Raw genomic sequence first — 23568 nt, forward strand, 5'->3', positions numbered from 1 at the left:
CCTACCCTTTAACACCTGTCAAAATATTTAGTAAACTCGTAAGTATCTTTAAAAATAGAGGGCCAGTAATAACCTTATTGTAGGACTTTTACTGCTGCCTTGTACCCTTAAAAGTGTCCTCCATATGCTGAGGCATGACAGGATTGCAGAATATCTTAAATTTCTTCATCTGGTACACATGGTCTGATCACATGTCTGAACACATCTTGTACAAGTAAGGCTTATCCCATTGGTAGATCTTTACATTATGAAAAAACCTCTTTTTTTGCTAGTAACTCAAATTTAATAGTAATAATCCACTCACCAAATAGTTAACAAAGTCTACATACCATGGAAATCCCGATTGCATCAACATCTGAGAATGTTGTAACATCAACAATTGTTCATCACGAAATATTTATGTGATATATTGTTTTGTCAGAGCACTTTGATCTACTTCCAGCCTTGAAAGATGATCTGTTACTTAATTCTCAGTGCTAGCAACTCTTTTTCGGTGGTAGTATAATTAAGTTGTGTATTAGCTGAGGTCTTGCTGGCATAATAAATGGAGTGAAACATCTTGTCTTTCCTTTGTCCTAGCACTGCTTTAACAGAATAGTCGTTGACATCACACATCAACTCAAATGGCATACTTGTTGCGATAATTCTAATGCTATAGGTGTCAATGTGCAAGTGTACACAACAAGTAATAAAATAATTAGTATTCAAGATCGTCTCCACAGGAATTGATGTTATCAGACTTGCTACAGCAATCTTAATAGTGCAGATTTTGTTTGAAATTAAAATACTAATTAAAATAAAAACGCAATAAATAAAATGCAACAAAGTAAATTATCACGTCAAACTCAAGGATAAAACTAATGGGAATATAGAGTAGTTGAGTGATTAAACTCTTTTAATGGTTTTAACTATTTTTCTAATATTTGGCTTGGTTGCTACAACATCTGCCATAGCATTGGGCAGAATCCTTATGTATCCTCAGTTGTCGCTTGTTGGATATTTTATATCTATATACAACCTAACAGTGATCAGTTATTATGCCAACATAAGATATAACATTACACACTTAGGTTTTAATTACCCTACAATGTGAATCTCTATATCTAGTTCATCACTAATCTTAGATCAAGCATGGCCCTTTTGGACTCAAGTAAAACTCAATTTAGGAAATCCAATCTAAGACCAAGTATTGCTCTGATATGTTCCACTAAGATAGGTCATTTTGTGGCTATTTCTTAGCTAGTATCATTAAATGGGTGATCATCCGAAATAATGAATAAAAATAAATGCTATCAAAATAAAATGCTACAGCAAACATGCAGCAATGTATAAATTCAATCAATAAACTATGAAGGTTGTTTATCACTCAACTACAAATAAATTTAGTTCATGGTTTGCAAAAAAAAATAAAGAACAAAGTTTCAGCCATTAAACACATCCTCAAGACTAAAAAGTAAACAAGAAAACAAGAGAAAAATAAGAAGGACTGAGTTTCCAATTGATTTCTGCAAATTTTCCTCTTGTGCAGCCCTCAATCTCTCTCTTGAATCATGTTTTTCTTTTGTTTCTTTGTTGTTTTTCTCTTTGGGTGACGGCTCCCCCTTTTCCTTATGATGTGTGCTCTTTTTTATAGTTGAAAATTAAGGTAAACAGAAGCCCAGGTCGCGTGTCTTCCAGATTAGGAAACTGCATATCGTAAAATTCTGTAAAATTTTCTCTGTCGTTATTCCAAGATTGCTACAGCAATGGCAATTGTTGCTACAGAATGACTACAACAACTGCAATTCTTCTGGAGCCAAGTTCTTTTCCATCTTTTGCAAGCCTATTGCATTAGCATTCCTTTCTTGAAGTTTGAGCTTCTGGTCATCTACAATTATGCATATGATTTAAGTACATAATTTAATCTAAATCAAACAAAATTTATTAAGAATAAACTAAGATGAATGTTTATGCAAAATATAATAAAAATGCAATGAAAACACATCATTTACTCTCTAAGTATTTTGATTTAAGTCTAAAAGTGATATGATAACTCTCATTTCATAGAGTTATCAATACTTCAATCTGGTGCAATAACAATTGGTTCTGTAACAAGAGCTTTCTTCAATGCAAAAAAAGCCTTAAACAATCCTCATCAAATTTTAAAGGTCCATCATATTCCAGCAACATTCATAAGAGTTTGGCTATTTTGGAAAAGTCTTTAATGAACCTTTTACAGAACCCAGCATATGCTAGAGAATTCCTAATGCCTTTTATTGAAGTAGATGGTGCAAGTTTATCAATCACCTCTATTTTTTTCTTATCCACGTCTATTCCCTTTTTAGAGACTCTATGGCCTAAGACTATCCCTTCTTGTACCATAAAATGGCACTTTCCCTAATTTAGCACTAAATTAGTCTCCTCATATCTCTTAAGCACATTTTCTAAGTTATTTATGAATACGGCAAATGTTTACTTAACCATATCTAAAAAAATGGACATCATGCACCTCTGGAAAAGTTACTAGAGCATTGCATAGCCCAAAAGGCATTTTTCTGAAGGCAAAGGTGCCATAAGGACAAGTGAATGTTGTCTTTTCCTGATCCTCTGTTGCTATAGCAATCTGGTTGTAGCCTGAGTATCCATCCAAAAAACAATAGTATTCTTTTCCAGCAAGTCAGTCTAGCATCTGGTCTATGAAAGGCAATGGAAAATGGTCTTTTCTCGTGGCTTTGTTTAGCTTCCTATAATCTATGCAAACTCTCCATCCGGTCACTATTCTTGTGGGAATAAGCTCATTGTTCTCATTTGCTACAACAGTCACTCCACCTTTCTTTGGAATACATTGCACTGGACTTACTTATGAGTTGTCTGATATAAGTAAATAATTATGGCATTAAGCCACTTAATGATCTCTTTTTTCACAACTTCCTTTATGATGTGATTCAATCGTCTTTGCTGCTCTACAGAGTTGCTGGAACAGTCTTCCAGCAGAATCTTGTGCATGCATATAGATGAGTTTATTCCTCTGATATCTACCATGGTCCATCCAATAGTCTTCTTGTATCTCCCCAATATATCCACCAAACTCTTTTATTGATCTGCATTCAAAGAAGATGAAATGATTACCGGAAAGGTGTTATTGTCACCAAGATAAACATATTTTAAATGTGAAGGTAAGAATTTTAATTCTAAAGTATGAGGTTACTCAATAGAAGGAATAGACTATTTCACTTCCTTATTTTAGAGATTTAAAGATTCAAAATGCTTGTCATGTCTCAAGGGTTACTTCTCTTCTAACCATGCTATGTTAACTGCTTCAGGAGCTTCATCTTCAAATTCTTCAAATGTTACAGCATTGATTTCCTCCTTACTGTAGCAACTGTTTAACTTCTTTGTTACATCAAAGTCCACAACACTGATAAACTTACAGTCTTCAATCTCATCTAAACTCTTCATTGCATTGTTGCACTAATTAAATACATTTAAATCAAGTTTAAAGTCTATTTAAAACATTCAAGTTTAAAAATTATTTTAAAAATACACAAAACTCATCCATTTATTAAATTACTTGCAAAAATTAAATTAAGGCCAAATGTCCAAGTGAATTCATTAAAAATTCACTAAAAAGAGTTTGACAGTAAGCACCTCTTTAATCTCCTCATAAAACCTTTTTTCAGCTATTCTTATTTTAATTTCAATATTGTCCATTTTTCTTTAATATACTCTTCAATTTTTTTAATTTGTTTTGTTACTATTAAAATCTAAGGGCAAAAAATGATGCCACAACAGTAAACCCATCTTTGCTCTTTTTCTACGTTAATTACATTACAATCCCCATTTTATTGTAAAATAAAAAAATTTAGATATTTCTAAATTTTGACTCATTAATCCCGCTTGTTTAATTTATTCAATTTAGGGCCAGTTTGGGATTGTGGTGGCTGATTAAATAACTTATTTTTATTGTGTAAATGAAATAAACTACTGATCAAAAAAATAATTTGAGGTTTGGTAAACTATTTTGTTATAGTTACTGTGAGTTTGAAAAGAAAAGTACATGCATTTGACATATTTTACTAAGAAAGTGTTGTTTTATAATATAATGACCAAAATATATATATAAGTTTAAATTGTCTTTTATTTTTTAGAGTATGTTTAATAAATTGTTTAGACATGCTTTTTTTCTTTTCAGAACACGTAAAATTATATAAAGTAAAAAAACTTAATTAAATAAAATCTAATAAACTTCATAATCTATTCCATAAAATATGATAAATATAATCCAAATAAAACAAAATGTTATATGCATTACATTTACATAATCAAACAATCCAGATCGAGAAAAAAATTTCTCATTTAATAACATAAATGAAATAATCAAGAAAATATATTTAAAATATTATAAGCCCTGCAGTGTTTTCTATTTAATCAAACACCATTAATATAGGAAATAAACATAAATAAATTGAATGTTATAAGTCATGGTTATGAAATTATAATTTAAAAGTCATTTTGACTTTCATATGAAATTATTCATAGTTCAAAGAAATTTATATAATCATATATAAGTCTTATTAATTCTTATAATAGAATATAAACTTATTATATCAAAACTTCGATACTGGATAGAACATACAGTAGTTGTAATGTTAATTTAATTGTGGCTGTAATATGGTACTAATAGTTTATGTATCAAAATTTATGGAAAAATAATAAGATATAATTGTCTTTCTGTTAAAATATTAAGGTTATAATAGAAACTTTAAAAAGATATGGTGGATTATTTAATAAGGTACTTATAAAAAGAAACCTCTAACCTTTTTTAAAAGCTACTGCTTGGAGAAAATTATAAAATAAACAGTTTCTACAAAATTTATCAAAAGCTATTTTTATTAAAAATTATGAAAAAAAAACAGCTTATTATATTTCAACCTCAATTATAAACAAAACTTTAGATCAAAAGGTAGGGCTATTTTTTTTTTCAATTATTGACTCATACATCCATTATCAAAGTTTTAAAAAGAAAATTTACTTTACACACTTACCTAAATGTCAAACATATCCTTACTAAAACTAATTTTTCATTTTACTAAATAAATTAATTAGAAAAATGCATAAAAATTTGATTAAATTGTTTATATGCTCACTACTTTCAGTTCCACATCTCTAGAAATCAACAATTGAATTCTATCACTAATCAAAAGTTATTAAACATGAGATGGATAGAGTTCCCAAACAAGTTAATCTAGTTTTACTTCAGCACTATCAACATGAATTATATTACTCTCAACAATTAATTTTTCAAGATAATTTTTACCAAAAAAAAATCCGCCTTTACTTGACAACCAGTAATTTAACTCTGCGCAAAAACAGTTGTTAAAGTCAGAGCAGCTCAATTCAAATACACATAATATTATTTATTAATCGTTCTTCAGCTAAGCTGACTAGAAATTTTGTTGACAATTGATTCTGATATCTAAAAAAGAGGCGCGTACATTATGCCGACTTTGACTGCCATGAAGGGTCCGATTTAGCCACATCAGCCATGATATGGAAGCCATTATAGCTGGGGCTAGCAGAGGACCTACTTAAAAGTCAAAGTTAGACTATTTGGTTTTGTTCGCTTCAGTTCCAAAACCGAACCAAATCTAAAGTCTAAACCAACTAGCTCATGATTTTTTAAACCAAATTCGAACCAAATGCTAGACCAAGCCAAACCAAATGGAACCAAATTAATTCAATTCGGTTTAGCTCAGTTCTATGGTTTGGTTTTGTTTTATTTGGTTCGAATAATTTTACTTCAATAAAAAAAAATAACATAATAGTATTATATTATTACTACAATAATAATTTTGAGTCCATAAATCTACAAACAATAAAAAATATAATAAAGTCCAACAATAATAAATAAATATAATAAAATCCAATAACAATCTAAAGACCACTACAAATTATAAAAAAAAAAGTCAAAGGTCCATTGAGCACTTTCCCAATCATCACTCACGGTCCTCCAACTTCTACATTCACAATGCCTACATTATGTGATTTTTTTTCATTTTTGTACACTATTTGGTTCGGCAGTTTGGTTCAGTTTTGAACCGAGCCAAACAAAAACCAATTGATTCATAAATTTCTAAAGGGTAATTTTCGGATACCTCCCCTGAGGTTTGCCCTTGCTACACTTAGAGAGAATGTATGCATATATTGACATATAGCACCCCTGACCGTGTATCAGCGTTACAGCAACGTTTGGTTGTTAAGGGCAAAAACGTAATTGCACGAATAAGAATTGCAGAAACAGAAGCCAGAAAGCAGGAGCTTTTGCTTCCTTTCCCTCTCTCTCTCAAAAGAATTTAAAGTGAAAAAAAAAAACACTTTCTTCTTTTCTTTGTCTCTTCCCCGCTTCCTCTCCACCCATTTTGTTCTTTTATCAACAAAGCTGAAAAACAAAGGTCACTATTCCTGCATCACCACCACTTTGTCGTATTGCTTTGCTAGTCAAACAAAATTTTAACCCCATGTTAGAAAATAACACCAATATTAATGCTCCTTCTTCTTCTCATCCTTTCACCTCTTCAGAAAATGGTGCTCTAGTTATTCACGAAAAAAAGAAATAGAAAACCAGCAGGCACCCCATTCAGTTTTCTTTTGTATATGGGTTCATTTATTTTAAGGCGAATTGCAAGTTTTAACTTATGTTTTTCTGTTTTTTGTTTGATACACACAAATACAAGCGCACGCGTATAGATCCGGATGCAGAGGTGGTATCTTTATCACCCAAGACCTTGTTAGTATCAGACAGATATGTATGTGAGATCTGCAACCATGGGTTTCAAAGAGACCAGAACCTGCAAATGCATAGAAGAAGGCACAAGGTGCCACGGAAGTTGCTGAAGAGAGAAACAAAAGTAGTGAAGAAGAGAGTATTTGTTTGTCCAGAGGCAGGCTGCTTGCACCATGACTCTTGTCATGCTTTGGGAGATTTTGTTGGCATCAAAAAGCACTTTAGAAGGAAGCACAACAACCACAAATAAATACTCTCTTCAGCAGTTGACAAGGCAAACAAATATCGTCTGTTAAGGTATTGTGCAGTGAAGGCCATTATTGTAATTGCATAAACAGAGCAAACGGCAGTCTAACGCTAATTCACGGTCAGGGGTGCTATATGTCAATATACGCATACATTCTCTCTAAGTGTAACAAGGGCAAACCTCAGGGGAGGTATCCGAAAATTACCCAATTTCTAAATCATTTAGTTTTTGTTATCCAAACAAACCAAATTACTATAATACAGTTCAGTTCGAACTGAACTGAATCAAATACACACCCCTAATTAAAAATGTCATATTTCTTTTATCTATCAAATAAACCTTCATATGGCTGATAGTTCATTAGCTAGATACTTGATTATTTTGAGGGATGCAAGCTGGTGTTTGACGACATGTGATGAGCATAATTTATATACATATTTTACCTTTAATTATATAATTATTAATTATTTTTATTAGTTATTTTTAATTAATTGAATTATTTTATTGCATAGAGAATTAATTGAAGATTGGGAAACAAAAAGTGCATAAAGAATAACGAGTTTGGGAAAGCATCAATCAAAGCCGTGACACAATTAAGAGTTTATAGCATATGAAGTCAAGAGTAATTTGCACTCAAAAAGAATTTCAATTATTCAAGTGACCTGGACGTGCATGGCATTGTAATGCATGGAAAGCAACTTAAAGCGGCCCACACTTGGCTTTTACAATTGGAAAAAGGAATCCTAGTGCAAGCTTAATTGGTGAGCACGTGAGTGAGAGCAAAGAAAATTAAAAGGCCAAGCCTTTTGGCTTAAGGAAATAACAAGGTCGGTGGGGCCCATTTTAAAGAGTAATATAAAAGTAAGCTTTTGGCTTTTGGAGAGAGCAGCCGCCAGGGGAGGAAAACGCGAGAGAGAGAAGAAAATCTGCAGTAGTTCGACTTTTATGGCTGCATTTATTTTTTTATTGCTCACAATTCAAGTATGTTTATCTAATTTTTGTATATTGAGGTTAAAGATGAAACCATATTCAATGAAATAATTATCTTTTTATTTATTTAATTCTCTTTATATGTTCCTTAATATTATGATTTTTATTTCACATGATTAATTGGATGTTATTAAAATCTTTTCATCAATTATGTCATGCATTATTGATTGTTAGGATTAATATTCGATTAAATCTATGCTTAGATTTATAAAGTTTATACATGATTATCTTTGATTCTATGTCTTTCATTAAATTATTTACATAGAGTGTTTAGGAAACTTTGACTCTTTGTTATTCAATATGTTTACATGGGATGCTTAGATGTCATACTATTAAGCAGAAAAATAACCTACATTAGATTTAATTATTTAGGCTTAATTGTTATATCCATGAGATGACATAGATTGATTTCGAGTTGTCACTCTAAAATTGGGGATTAATGAATATTTAGATAATTACTAGTTGAATAGTGGTGAATTCTGAAACCTTGGTAATTTCTATCCTACTGAATTCTCATTTGCTTTAATTGTTTTCTTAGTTTAATTAGTTTAATTTCTCTTAAAACTCAACTTGCTCAACTAGGTTAGAATTAATATTAATTTTAGATTTAAATTAGACTTTTCAATTTATAACAATCCCTATGGGATCGGCCTCGTTACCACTATTCTATCTCTAGATTCGTGCGCTTGCGAGTACATTAAAATTTTCACAACAACATGCTTATGACTTATGAGCATTTAGATATTATATTGAAGTTGATAGTTCATTAGCTAGTCTTTGTTATATTGGTAGTGATGAATTTACAAAAATAATTTGTTAGAGGTTGAATTATATAACGATAAGAAATTAAAATTTTATGGGTTAATGAGTTCTTAGAAGTTATTTTAATAGATTTTACGGGTTTAAATTAAATAAAGTAAAACCACTCATATGGATTACTATAGACTTTTATAAAAGTGAGGGCTTTTATAATTATAAAGTTAAAATTTAAATTTTATGGGTTCATGAGTTTAAATGAGGGCTACTTTAATAGATTTAACAATGGCTAATTAGTAGTTTAAATAATCCTCTCTTTAAATTTTTTGAAATTATTTTCTCTAGTGTGGGCTTGAGCCCCCATTAGTCATTAGGTGGATCCACCTTTGTCGGTAAGTTGACATATCTTATTTGAGTTGGACTATTGGCACCCCTCCAAAATCCTTTTAAAACCCCTCTTCTGTTACAATTACATTTAAGGACAAACACTCTAATATATCTCACATCTATTTTATCTCACTTCAAATTTTTGTATTTTCTTTCTTAAAAAAAAAAACTCTTGTATTTTCTTTGCTATCAAACTCACACATATAATTTTTTTTTCTCAAATTCTCTATTAAATTTTCTTCAATTACTAAGACAATCTATTGATAATAAACAAAACACATTCTGACAAAATTATCTGCCTTTTTTTAAGACTCATAATAAAACATTTTATATCATAATCTTAAAGATATTTTATTTAATTCATTGATTTTCATCAAGAAGTTTATCACCTATAAAAGTTTGTTTGTGAGGAGTGAGAAAATAATAGAAAATTAAAAGGGTTTTAGAAGAATTTTGGAGGGGTGCCAATAGTCCAAGTCATCATATTTATATAGAGTTTGGTGACAAGTATTTATAATTGACTTTTCTAGATTTATGTGGGTGGTAGTTGGTGTTAAGAAGATCCATATATGATAATTAAGAATATTTATAAAGTAAGAATATAAACTTAAAGCAATTCTCAATTCAATTTTTATGAGTTAACTTTTGAGTATGAGTTACGGTTTTTATGCACGATTGGGAGAACGATCTACACATGTCAGGATTGATAGGAAAAATATCACACATCAATTGAGAATAGTAAATAGGCAAAAATATAAAATAAATATTTTATATTTGAGAAAAATGTAAATAAATATTTTGTATAGTGAAGTTATGCCCAACAAAAAAAAATATTGTTTCAAAAAAAAAGAAGAAAATAATAACAATAATAGGTGAAATCCACCTTGCAACTTTCAAAAAAAAATTCCTCTGCATTTTTCTCAAACGTACACTTTGTTTTCCTTATTTCCCTTCTTTGTTAGCCATGTCCCTAACCTACGTTACGTCCTAATAAAAGTCCTTCTTGATTTTAGGAAACTATAGTCTGAAGTAGAAGCTAATTATATGGGCTAAAAAGATGTAGTGATGCATAATAAAAAAAAGAGAAAAAAAAAGATAAATAAAGTGGGTTGACTAGCATTTTTGTTTGACTTGAGATCGTATTATTTCTAAGCTGATGGCATATTTCTTTCATCTTGGTGAGAGCATGTGATATCATTTCTTTATTATTTTCTCTCAATTACCATTCATTGCAGTGACTATTTTTATTGGGTATAATTTCTTTGTGAGAGTGTCACTATATCCAGTGAGATTTTGAGGTTTAACATGTCATTCTTGAAAGTATCTGTGACAAAGTCTACTGGTCTGATTCATGTGGATGGTTAATGTGGGTGTGATGTTTCTTTAGACTGGAGATAATACTTATACTTTTATTTGATTACTATCATTAGTCTGATTGAATAAACATGATTGTTAAAAAAAAATCATTTTGGATTTTGAATTTTGTTTTCGCTTTATTTGCTAGGGACTAGCAATAAGCTGGTTGGGGGGTGTGTTAAGTGTTAGAAAATGTATATTTATAAAGGAGAAAATTGTCATTTTACACTTCAAGTTCCATTAACATTCCTACTTTTATGTATTTAAATTTCTTATCATTTAATTATGTGTAATTTACTAACATTCATTTGCACCATCTTATTGGACAATCTTTCTATCAACGTTTGTTAAATTTTTCAGTCATCCATTGAAGCTATAAGTAACTAAATTGACTTTGTTTTACATTATTATGATCGAAAGGCGGAAATGATTAACTCAAAATTGGAAAGTAAAAAAGCACTAGAAAATAATGGTTATTGGTCAATAATGACAGTGTTGTTATAAATAATTAAATTAACCAAAAAATTTAGACTAAAATAAAATACTTTCAAATACCTTATTAGTAGTTTATTATTGATAAGCTTTTTGTTAATTGAATTTTACCACAACCTGAGCACCCATATTTATAAAGTGCAAAATGGTGCGAGGGGTTGTCAATTTCTCAATGTGAGACAAATGGTGAGTCCACTACATTTACAACACTCTCCCTTAGGTTCACCGTTTATTTACATATAATTTTATAATATAAAGATATTATTATATATCTTTAATACTACCTCGTTACAATCTTGCCAATAAAACGCCCAATGGTACAAAATCTTGTTGAAGAAAAAACGAGTACAATGCACATTTGTCCAATATAGCTGCAAAAATTCTTATCTTTGAAATACGCTCTCCTTGGTAAAATATCTTCTCAAAGGTTAGGTATTAATTTGATAATTTGTTGAGTTTATGCATGATAATATTTTGGCTAGCTTCTCAAATGTTAGTGTGGGCAAAGCTTTAGTAAAAAGATCGGCACAAGTACCATTGGAATATATCTGCTTGAAATTAATTTTCTTATCCTACTAAAGCTCATAAGTATAGGAAACCTTTGGTGAAATATGCTTAGTTCTACCTCCTTTAATGTGTCCTCCTCTAATTTAAGTCGTACAAGCAGCACTACCTTTATATCTAATTGTTGGAACATCGTTGCGGAATGCTTTGAATATAATGGGTAATAGATCGCCACTCTCTGTGTGCTTCATATTATCCAAGGATCTCTGAATGATAAGAAGAAATGGCAATGAAAGCCTGCATATACATGTTGAGTGTTAGAAAATATATATTTATAAAGGAGAAAATTATCATTTTACACTTCAAGTTCCACTAACATTCCTACTTTTATGTATTTAAATTTCTTGTCATTTAATTATGTGTGTTGTATTATAATTAAGTATTTTATGTATTTTAAGGACATCATAGTCATTTCACAATGAACGAGAGATCAGACGGCAAAACGGACATCAACTTTTGAACTCAGGACGGTCGAAAACCTCAGGAGGAACATAAAAGGAAAAATGGCACTGTTCACATGTATTCACATGTACGGTACTGTCTGCGTTACTGTTCACATTGACGGATCGATGACGTGGCATTGACTGATGACGTGGAATTGACCGATGATGTGGCATTGACTGATGAGGTGTCACGATCCTGTTGGATTAAAATTCTTATGTACTATTGATGGTGACGTGGCAGCATATCAGTGGACCAAAAATCTCGCGTACGGTACATGCATTACACAGGATTATTTTCAGCCAAACCGCATCACTGTTCAAGCCGGGTCAAACCGTGTTACTGTTCAAACCGCGTGGTCAAATCGCGTACTGTTGACTGATGACGTGGCTCAATCCTAAGCGTCCAAACCGTTTTTAATCCGATGGCCATGATTTACTCAATGTATCTATAAAAAGGGGGCCTCCCCCCCCTAATTGGATATCTCTGAATCTATTTTTGGACTCCATTTTCTGTAATTCCTTCTCCATCTTGTATTTTCTATGTATTTTAATAAATTCCCATTTTGCCCCTAGTTCAATTATGAGTAGCTAATTTTCTTTCAAGTTTGAGTTGAAGGTGAAGTCTCAACATGTGTCATAGGCTTTATTTGATAAATTTATTTTCTCTTCCCCTCTAGTTTTTGTGGATGTTTTGACTTCTCATCGACAAATAATAATAAGCTTGTCTAGATACCGTCTTGGTTTCACCGGCTCCCTAGTACAAGGTTATTATTATTTGGCACGATAAGCCCTTAGCACCATATTGATTAGAGTGTGGTTCATGAGGTGTGGATTCCCCCCTCATGATTTAATTGGCATTAATAAGGAATATTTAGCCCATGGTGCATGTTGATACGGATCCAGATACCCAAGTACATCATTTCAATATATTTCTCTTCAATTTATTCTCGCCATTTCAATTCCAATTTTAGGATAATCTAAGTCATTTTCACCACAAATCTAACTACCCCCATTTAGAAAATTAATTCTACACACAATTAAAATCCACCTCCTCGTGGGATCGACACTCGTCATCATTTATCTATTCTACAATAGATTCGTGCACTTGCGAGTTCAATAAAATTTGCACAACAATACACTGCCATGAAGTTGTCGTGTCATCATAAGTGAAAATATATCTTATTTGTGAAGGGGCATTGTAGGGATCAGAGAGGTAGCATGCACACATAACCAATAAGACCAGAATTTGTCCAATGGCTCACTTGAATAAAATAACCCCAAATCTTTCGTTCTACTTGGAAGATATTTTAATACTATTCCAATGTCATCGTGTTAGCACAATGCTAAATCTTACCAACGAGTACACAGAGAATGTAATGTCTATTCTGGTGCATTGAGCTAGATATGAAAAGCATTATTGCATTTAGATATGGTGCTTTTGGGCCAATTATCTCTTTGATAATCCTCTTTGTGGTGAAATGCAACTTTTTTAGGATAAAAAGACTGAAAAATCATAGGAGTGTTTAATGGATGAGCATTATCCATATTGAGACGCTTTAAGATTTTATCAACATTAGGCAAACTGATGAATAGGCAGTCCATTACTTTTATGCTTGATCTGCAGTATGAGCCAATATTTTGTTTTTCCAAATCTTATTACTTTTATGCTACTTTTATGCTTGATCTGCAGTATGAGCCAATATTTTGTTTTTCTAAATCTTTCACTTCAAATTCTCTCTTTAGATATTCAGTAGTTTTTAGAAGCTCTTTGGAAGTTCCAATTAAGTTCATGTCACCGACATAACTACTACAATTCCAAATCTATATTTGAATTTTCTAATGAATATGCATGGGCAAATAAGATTATTTTTATATCTTTCTTTAATTAAATATTGATTCAAACGATTGTACCACATGTGTCCAAATTGTTTCAATCCAAATAAGGCCCGTTATAGCTTGACTAACATAGAATATAATCTTTTGATTTTTATGCTTTAGGAATTTTGAATCCTTTAAGGATTTTCATGTAAATATTAATGTGAAGTGACCCACACAATATACACTCACTATGTCCACGATAGGCATATCAACTTTTTCTAAGACCGCTAAACTATTTAAAAATCAAAACGCAACAGTATCTAGCATTGGAGAATACATATCCTCATCATCAAAATCAAGGCTCGAAGAGAAACCTTAAGCAACTAGTCGTGTTTTGTATCTAGTGATTTCATTATGTTTATTATGTTCTCTCTCAAAGTACACATTTATATAGAACAAATTTGACATCTTAGGTGTTTGCACTATAGGTCCAAAAGCTTTACATTTAGCTAGAGAAGTCATTTCCGCTTAAATTGCTCCTTTTTATTGAGGCCAATCATATCTTTGTTTACATTCATTGATAGTTTGAAGCCCAAAATCATTTGTAATTTCAATAGCTATTGTGAATGAAAATATATTATTGATGTCTATTTCACAACAATCTCATACCTCACTTGTATAAGTATAATTTGTAGATTTTTCCTCATTTTTTTGTTTTGGTACCTTTTCAGGTATTATCAATTCATCTGAGACTGGTGATTTAGATAAGTTGTGTAAATTTATAAACTGAGCATTATTTTCAATAGGATCCTAATCTTTTATTCTCTACTTTTGAGGAAATTATATTTGGAATCAAGTGTTCTATCATGTTTTTGACGTGTAACGAATAATTCATTATCTGCTTTTATAATTGATTGTTTTGCAGGAAAAATTACTTGAACTTGTGTATCAGCAGCTGAAATATGTGACTTAGTTATTTTTCTTGTATCTATAAATGCATTTAATAATTGATTTATAATTTATTGAAAATATACTATCCTTTGTACTTCATTTTTCACATTGACTGGTACAAAGATCTAAATGAGACAAAGTGAAAATTTTTCAAGAAAATTCATGACTTACTTGAAGAGGTTTTTCATCCCCTAATGGTAAAAAAAAATTGTCTCATTAAAGTGACAATCCACAAAATGTATGATGAAAAGATCACCTGTTAAAGGTTCCAGTTATCTAATAATTGAGGGTGGTTTAAAACAAACATAAAGCCACAAACAGTGTTGAGTTCTCATCTTTATGATGTTGGAACATGCACAGTACAACCAAAAGTACGTAAATGGAAAATGTCAGGTTGATTTCCAAGTACAAGTTCTAATGGAAATATTTATGATAAACAATGGGTGAAGACGGACTAGTACCATAGCATGTAAAATAGCATAACCTAATGCAGATATTGGGAATTTGTACGCAAAAATAACGTTCTTGCAATTATCAACAATCATTTAATCAATTATTCTACCAATCCATTCTATGAATAGTACAACCAGAAGTGCGTAGATGGAGAATGTCAAGTTGATGTCCAAGTACAAATTATAATGGAGAATATTGATGATAAGCAATGGTCTAAGATAGACTAATACTACAACATGTAAAATAGCACGACTCAATGCAGATATTGGTAATTTTGTATGCAAAAGTAATTTCTTGCAATTATTGAAATCATTTAATCAATGATTCTACCAATCCATTTTATGTATGTACAGCAGTCATCAAATGTCTCAAATGTAAAATCATCAACATTATCTAAACATATAGTTTTGATTAAATAATCTAGAAATTGTACTTTTAATCTGATAATTTGGGCAAGCAATATTGCAAATGCAACATATTATATGGAAAATAAACAAACATGTGACCACCATATAGATGCATCAATCAAAACTAAAAAAGCAACAAAATGTTCCACTAGGTGGAAGAATTGATCCACATATATCTCTTTAAATTCTTTATAAAAAATGATAGAGATTCATGACCAACTTTAGAAAGGAATGGTTTTACCACAAATTTTCCTTGTGAGGAAGTAGTGAAAATAGACTCATTAGATAACAAAATCTTTTGGTTCTTTAATGGAAGTCTATTAGAATTTTCAATAATTCTCACATCATTGCAAATCCTAGGTTCCCAAGACGATCATGCCACAATATAAATATTATTAGATTTGTGAACTTCTAATTCATTACTGGATAGTTTTCAGTCGCGTTTATGATTGTGTAATACAGTTCTGATGAGAATACTGGAAAGTTTTCTATTATATATTTACTCCCTGTGACATTTTTAGTAATGTAGAGATATTTTATATTATTTTCACTTAAAGTCTCAATACAATATCCATTTCAGTGAATATCTTTAAAGCTCAATAGATTTATTTTAGATATCGCTAAATATGAAGTATTTTGTATTATTAGGTTTAGTCCACTTGCTAACAGGATTATGGAAGTTGTTTATTTCATAATTTGTGACAAAAATAGTGTTTGATAAATTTTGTAAAAACTGTTTATTTCATAATTTTTTCTATTTTGACAGCAACTTTTAAAAGTAGGTAGGGGATTGTTTTTCATAAGTAGCTTATTAAATAAGTTACCAAACCTTTATAAAGTTCCTATTATAACCTTAATTAATATTTTTTTAAAGTTAATTATATCTTATTTTTCCATACACTCTAATAGATAAGTCATTAGATATTAGATTACTACCACAATCCAATTACCGCCACAACTATTGTATATTCTCTCCAATATCAAAGTTTTGATCTAGTAAGTTCATATTTTTTTATATTATACTTGTATTTTTTATTATAAGATAAAAACGACTTACATATAATTATTTTAATTTTTTTTTTAATTATGAACAATTTCACATGAAAATTAACCATGACTTTTAGAATCAATTTCATAATCATGGCTTTTGACATTCAATCTATTTATATTCTTCCTATAGTCATGGTGTTTATGCAACAAATTTAATGTGAAAGTAATGCATATTCCTTTTTTTATTTTATCTAGATTATGTATTAGTATGAATTTTTGTCATATTTTATATAATAAATTATTGAGATTTTTTTCATATAATATATTTTTAAAAAGAAAAAGCCATGTATAAACATTATTAAAAACACTTAAAAAAAGGTAATTTAAATTTTGTTTATTTTGTTCATTATATAACAAAATAACATGTTGTAATAAAATTTACCCAAAACATGTACATTGCTTTGTAAACTCATAGTAACCACAATAACACAATTTACCAAACACCAAGCTACTTTTTTAATTAGTTGCTTATTGCATTCGTATAGTAGAAGTAGCTTATTTGATCAGCAACCACAATCCCAAACTGGCCCTATATCTCTTTTGGAGCCTTCTATTAGGTCTCCAGGACATGATACATCATTTACTTTTCCTTTAAGTAATTTTACTTCCAATGAATATTTTTTATCATGAAGAATAGTATATGTGGTTGCACTGTCAGCCAAGTGTACATCTCCAACTTTTGTTTCCAAAGTAGATAATTTATTTCTAAAATCCATAACCTTACATTAAACAAAAGTTCAAATAAGGCATCAAGATTAGATTTAAACATCAAGTACATCTAATGAAACTAAAAAGAACTACAAAAGTTGATGTATTAGTAACTTAATAATTACAACACAACAATAAGATCTTAATTAATATAGATATTTCTATCACCAATTAAGTGATCGATTTTTCCCTCTATGTCATTGAAGAAATCACATCGAGATGAGTCAGATCATCAAGATTTGAGTTATCGACTAGATTAGTCTCAGTATTTCCTTTTCCTTTCTTGGAGACTTGGTAGAGGTCTATCAAACGTTTGTCTATATGGCAGGATACGCGACCAATGTCCTTGTCCTTCGCACTGATAACAAATTTCTTCATTATCATTATATTTATTATTTTGTATCATTGTCCTTATTATGTCTCTTACATATGTTCCATTTCTGGTGGCATCTATTTTTGTTGTTCCATTGTTGATGAGATTGAGGATAAAATTATCACAAGCATATGGGATAAGGCATATTCAGATCCTATTCAAGTTCTCGTCGGACCCGTTACAAGAGCTCGAGCAAAGAAATTCAAAGGAGTGCTTAATGGATTGATTCAAGCAACTTGGACTCAATCAAATTTGTGGAGGCCCATTGAAGGAATCACAAATAATAAATGCATGATTCAAGTTCTTGAAGTTTCAAAAGAATCACTTCCATGAAATAGGAAGTTGGCTTGCATATTATGACGGGAAAATATATTATTTTCTTATTTTTTTCAGATACTTTCCTGTTTCTTGATGAGGCTATTAGAGAAACAAATCAGTTGTTTCTATTTTAATTGCCTAGTTTCTATTTTAATTGATGTATGACATTTAAGCTAATTAGGATCCTGATTTGATTTAGATTCTTTACTATTTGTTTAGATTCAGCTTCTGATTTGATTTTGGTTTAGGATTTATTTACAAAAATTCTTGTAACCAACCCTAGATAATGTACTCGTATCCAATAAACAGAGGTCGGTTTTTTATGCAATTGGTGAGAGAGTTAATTCTCTTTAGCTCTTATACAAACTCTTTGAACTTATCGGATTTCCGTGGTGTTCAAACTTTTGACATATCAATCAGACCATCCATGGCTGATTGTGCCGTCCTCACATACCAAGGTTCGTACTTTCATTAAGCATTGGGCTGCGGTTCCATTCAATTCCTGGTTTAGATTCGATCTTGGAGACTAAATTGTTTAGGATCGCGTCAGTTCTTGACGGGGTTCGTATCAATTGTCCTAAGTGCCTGTGACCACCAGGGAGTAATAGCCACACCTTCTTTTGCCTCCTCGATTATGTTCATCATTGGTATATATATTTGCATTCACTTCTAAGAATGGTTCAAAACTAGTTTGGCATAATTCAAGAACTTTTACCAGGGGCTCATTGTTTTGTTCAGCAATCAAACAAGATGTTTTCAACTCAGAATATTTACTGTATCGACGCTTTTGGTATTGTTGCTATAGGATTACATTTGATGCATGAAATTTGGAGAATTTCTTTTTAAGCATATCTTTGTAGTAATTTTTCACCACACAATATCAGTTCTGAAGTGTGCAGAACATAGCAAAGTTATAGTTAAAGACTCTTGCATAATCTTACAACCTTGAGTTTAGTTCATATTTTGATTTTGGGAGCAAAATATCAATCTAGTAGTCAAATCAATCTTTGTAGTTTTTTCTACAAAATTAATGGATTCTCCACGGTCAAATATTGAGATTTCAAGCTCTTCTGTAAATGATGGCGAAGGAAAATTATATTTTTTTTATTTTTCTTGTAAGGACGTTTCGTTTCCTTTTACTATAGTTTTGGTCAGGCTCATAGCTTGCAGTTGCATTTTGGTGTCCAACCTCTAAGAAATGTAGTTTCTTCCAGAAACTTCAAGATTGGTGATTAACAAGTTCGTGAGATTTGCCATTTTTCAAAACCTTGTTATTATAATAAAAAAAAATAAGTATCCCAATAAAAATATATTTTATAATTTAAAAAAAAATTATGAAAATATGTAGAAATATCTCGCATTTATTTAGAATTCTAACTTTTAAAATCATAACATAAAACATCAAGCTTTGATTTTTAATAAATTAAAACTTTAGGTTCTCAACAGCTTATTTGTATTGTAAACTTCAAGTTACAATAAATAATATTCAAAGACAAATATATGAAAGCACAAATCTTAGTTATTGAAATTAAAATAACTTGATAGGTGATTAAACCAGCCATACAAGCAGATAAATTAAACCAACCATATTAACATAATTAGTATCCATGTCAAAATGTCAAATCAGCTATTGTATACCTTGTTAATAGTTTATTATTGGTAAGCCTTTTCTTAATTGATTTTACTAGGACGTAAACACCTATATCTCTAAGGTACAAAAAGAGGTGAGGAGCTGTCAATTTTTCAATGTGACAATGTGGGACAAATGGAAAATCTACGACATTTACAACAATTGTATCTTCTTAAAAAAAATGTTAATCAATTATATGCAAGACGCATTCCAAATTCCAAATGTCACTATTATTTGTCATCAAATAAATTAACACAAAATTAAGTTGCAAAGTTGAACTAAACTTCTTCTCGTTTATTTTCCGGGTAGCGAAAACATGTGAAATTGTAAAGCTATTTCACAGGACAAGTTTATAAAAGTGCAGCCACTTTCTTAGAAATTTTCCAACTTTTCAAAAAGTCCTCCCTTGGAATAGCTAAAGCAAACTTAAAAAGGTCTTTTAAAAGACTAATAAAATAAGCTAAAACGATTCTCAAGACAGACCCCTTCAACTCTATTTATTTTGTAAAATGTTCTTAAAATATTGGAAAATATCCAATATTCAACAAAAGTTTTGTCGTACGATGGATATAACATTGTCTAAAATTTAAATTATTTTATCATATCACTTCGAAACCTTTTTTTTCTTTAATTTATTCTAATTGTAATTTAATTTCCTCATGAGTGAGCTAATTCGGTTCCCAATCCTTTTGTTTTCAACTTGGGATGTTAAATTTTATAAAATAATACAAAAATTCTTATTTGTTAACTATACTTATTGCGAACAATAAAAATTCTTAGAAAAATTAATTGAGACTTACAATCAAGTGTATTTAAAGCCATAGATAAACTTACAATTAATATAATCTATTGATCATACAGAAAATATTTAATATAAATGTGATGAGAAATTGTATAGTGATACAACCACTGCACAGTTGGTTGCTCAAGCTAGGCCCAAGAGACAGCCCAAAATCCCCTTCAAGCTTCAAGATTTTGTGTGTGAATGCTGGTGCAACCGATTACAATACTTAGATATTCTAAAGATATTGTGCTGAAATTTTTTTTTACTTATTATTGCAATTCTGTTTTGTTGTGCTGTCAAGTTTGTTAGAAATGATATTCTTAGTCATTTCCGGAATTTGTTTGCAGCTCTCTTGAAGGAGTATTTAAAGAAATAAATGAATAAGAGAATGACAGCTCCCTTAAATTCAAAATACAATTTCTTTGTTTTCTCTAGTCTCTATCTTTCACTCTTTCTAATTCTGGAGGACTACACCCTCTAAAGTAGAAACTAAAATTCCAGAACATGCTGCTGCTACCATTCTTAGCCATCATACAGACTTATCAAAATTAATATGTAATGGCATGCAACGATTTATGCCAATTCAAGTTAAAAGTTTATTCTTTTAACAAAAACAAAAAACAAAAAACAAAACATCGTAGTTGTCGTTCAATGAATTTATGAATTTATGAGTAATAATTTATGTTTTAATGCAAACTCACTTGAAGCACTTTACTAGATATTATATTAACATTCAATTTATAATAGAGTACAAATCGAATGTACCATTGTTGTATGATTGTGACGATACCCATTATTTGTTCTCATTATAATATTAATTTGTAGGACCATATTAAACCTTGCATTGTCAAAATTAAAATACTTCAGGGAGAAAAGTATAATAATGAGAAATTTTGGTCATTTCTTAATAATTTGGCCACGAGCAAAAGTGGGAATTAAATATAATTAAACAAAGAAGGACAATCACTTCTTTGTTTTGTCCTCCTGACACCACAACCTCGCTAGCGTCTGTTGCATTGCATCAGGTTCTATTTTTGATGCTGCGGTAGATTCTCTCTTTATGTCTATATATAAATAATAAGCCACCATCTTCTCTTTAATTTGCAACCAATAACCCATTTGATTAAAAAATTCATAGTTTCTACAGAGATATTCTACAATGACATGTTCAACTGGCGAAAATTCTGTGGAGAGGTATTTGTTTATTTATTTTAATTGTTGCCATTTTTCTTTTTTCTGCCCTGATTTGATCATTATTTTCATGTATGAACAATATAGGAGCTTCTGTGAATTATTTGTACGTCTTTTTTTATGGTTTTATTTATACGCATCAACTGGGTAAATTTATATGTGCTTCAATGTTAAATGTGGATTGCTTGTTCTTATTGGTGTTGAGGAAGATCTTGTGTTTGTGTTAGTTTTGTCGTTAATGTAATTAGTCCCTCACTGACTTGCCTTTCCAATCAGTCTTTTGTTTGAATTATGTTTGGATGGATTTCCTTTGATGCCATCTCTAAACCCAAAACTATTCATTTGATTTGCCTTTGCTAATGGTTCTTAAGTAGCTTTTCTGGGTGAGCCATTGGTCACTCGAGTTGGAATTTGAGGAGGCAAGAGACTAAATATTTGATTTAAGATTGTCCACCCCTTTTTTTTAATTATTATGAAAAGGATAACAATCGTTTGATTTTCTTTTATAATTGTACTGCAAAAGTTGTTACCTTCTTGTTTTGCTCATGCCATGGTGGTTGAGGGTTTAGAATCTTTTGCAAACTTTATCACTCGATGTTTGAGCTTATGCCCTTCTGATTGTGAGAATATATACCTTGCTTTGACCTTGTTTTTGCCTTTATTTTGTGCTGCAGCAAAGATGCTCTAGCTAAACTTGCTCCTCTGGAAGCAGTGTTGTTCGACGTGGATGGAACTCTCTGTGATTCGGATCCTCTTCACCATTATGCCTTCCGTGAAATGCTTCAAGAGGTAATTTTAGAAATTTTTGTTTCAATCTTTTTTAATTCATGTTCTTACTATTTCCTTGAATCACATTTGCGTTGCTTGTACAGAAAATTGAAATACAGCATAATTATTTTTGTCCAAAACTTCTTGTTTATTGTATGTGTTATGAGCAGACTGTCTTATAACTCTTGAATTATTTTGAGGGATTTACTAAAACTGAAGTGTTTAATAGATTGGGTTTAATGATGGAGTCCCAATAACGGAGGACTTTTTTGTTGAAAATATTGCCGGCAAGCATAATATTGATATTGCCAAGATTCTTTTTCCTGATGATCTGCCAAGGGGCTTGAAGTTCTGTGAGGACAAGGAAGCCATGTTCCGAAAGTAAGAAAAAGAACATTCCTCTACAACTTCTGTGAATTTTTTCAAGCTTCAGCCTCTAACATATTCTATTGCGGAAACAGATTGGCATCAGAACAATTGAAGCCTATAAGCGGCCTGGATAAAGTGAAGAAGTGGATTGAAGACCGTGGGTTGAAACGAGCTGCTGTTACAAATGCTCCGAGAGAAAATGCTGAACTCATGATCTCAAAACTTGGCCTATCAGATTTCTTTCAGGTTGTTATTCTTGGGGATGAATGTGAGCACGCCAAACCATTCCCAGACCCCTACTTGAAGGCTCTTGAAATGCTCAAGGTCTCAAAGGATCACACATTTGTATTTGAGGTCTGCCTTCTTCTCGAGTCGGTTTCTAAAATTATTTGTCATGGATTCTATCTGAATTCTGTATATTCAATGTGTCTTTGTTTGGCCAGGACTCTGTTTCAGGAATCAAAGCAGGAGTAGCAGCTGGTCTGCCCGTTGTCGGTCTAACCACAAGAAATCCTGAACACGTTCTGTTGGAAGCAAATCCTACCTTTCTAATAAAGGATTATGACGATCCAAAATTGTGGGCGGCTTTGGAAGAGCTTGATAAGAATAAGGATGCTTGACGTTTTAAGTATTAAACATCTCAGCATAATATCACACTAATTGATTTTGTAAGTTTAATGTTTCATTTGAAGTACAAATTCTGATTAATAATAGTCCACATGAGACAATATTTACCCCTTTTTTCTTCCA

General features: G+C 31.0%; 1 protein-coding gene across 1 annotated transcript; it reads left to right on the forward strand.

The window, feature by feature from the left end:
* Window positions 1-21462: 21462 nt before the first annotated feature.
* On the forward strand, window positions 21463-23557 carry LOC102618265 (haloacid dehalogenase-like hydrolase domain-containing protein Sgpp). Its single transcript, XM_006485305.3, has 5 exons — window positions 21463-21684; window positions 22356-22470; window positions 22679-22830; window positions 22911-23172; window positions 23262-23557. The coding sequence occupies exons 1-5, from the start codon at window positions 21650-21652 to the stop codon at window positions 23436-23438; spliced, it is 741 nt and encodes a 246-aa protein (XP_006485368.1). The 5' UTR covers window positions 21463-21649; the 3' UTR covers window positions 23439-23557.
* The last annotated feature ends 11 nt before the right edge of the window (window positions 23558-23568 follow it).

This window comes from Citrus sinensis, chromosome 4 (assembly GCF_022201045.2).
Source record: "Citrus sinensis cultivar Valencia sweet orange chromosome 4, DVS_A1.0, whole genome shotgun sequence".
Taxonomy (NCBI): Eukaryota; Viridiplantae; Streptophyta; class Magnoliopsida; order Sapindales; family Rutaceae; genus Citrus; species Citrus sinensis.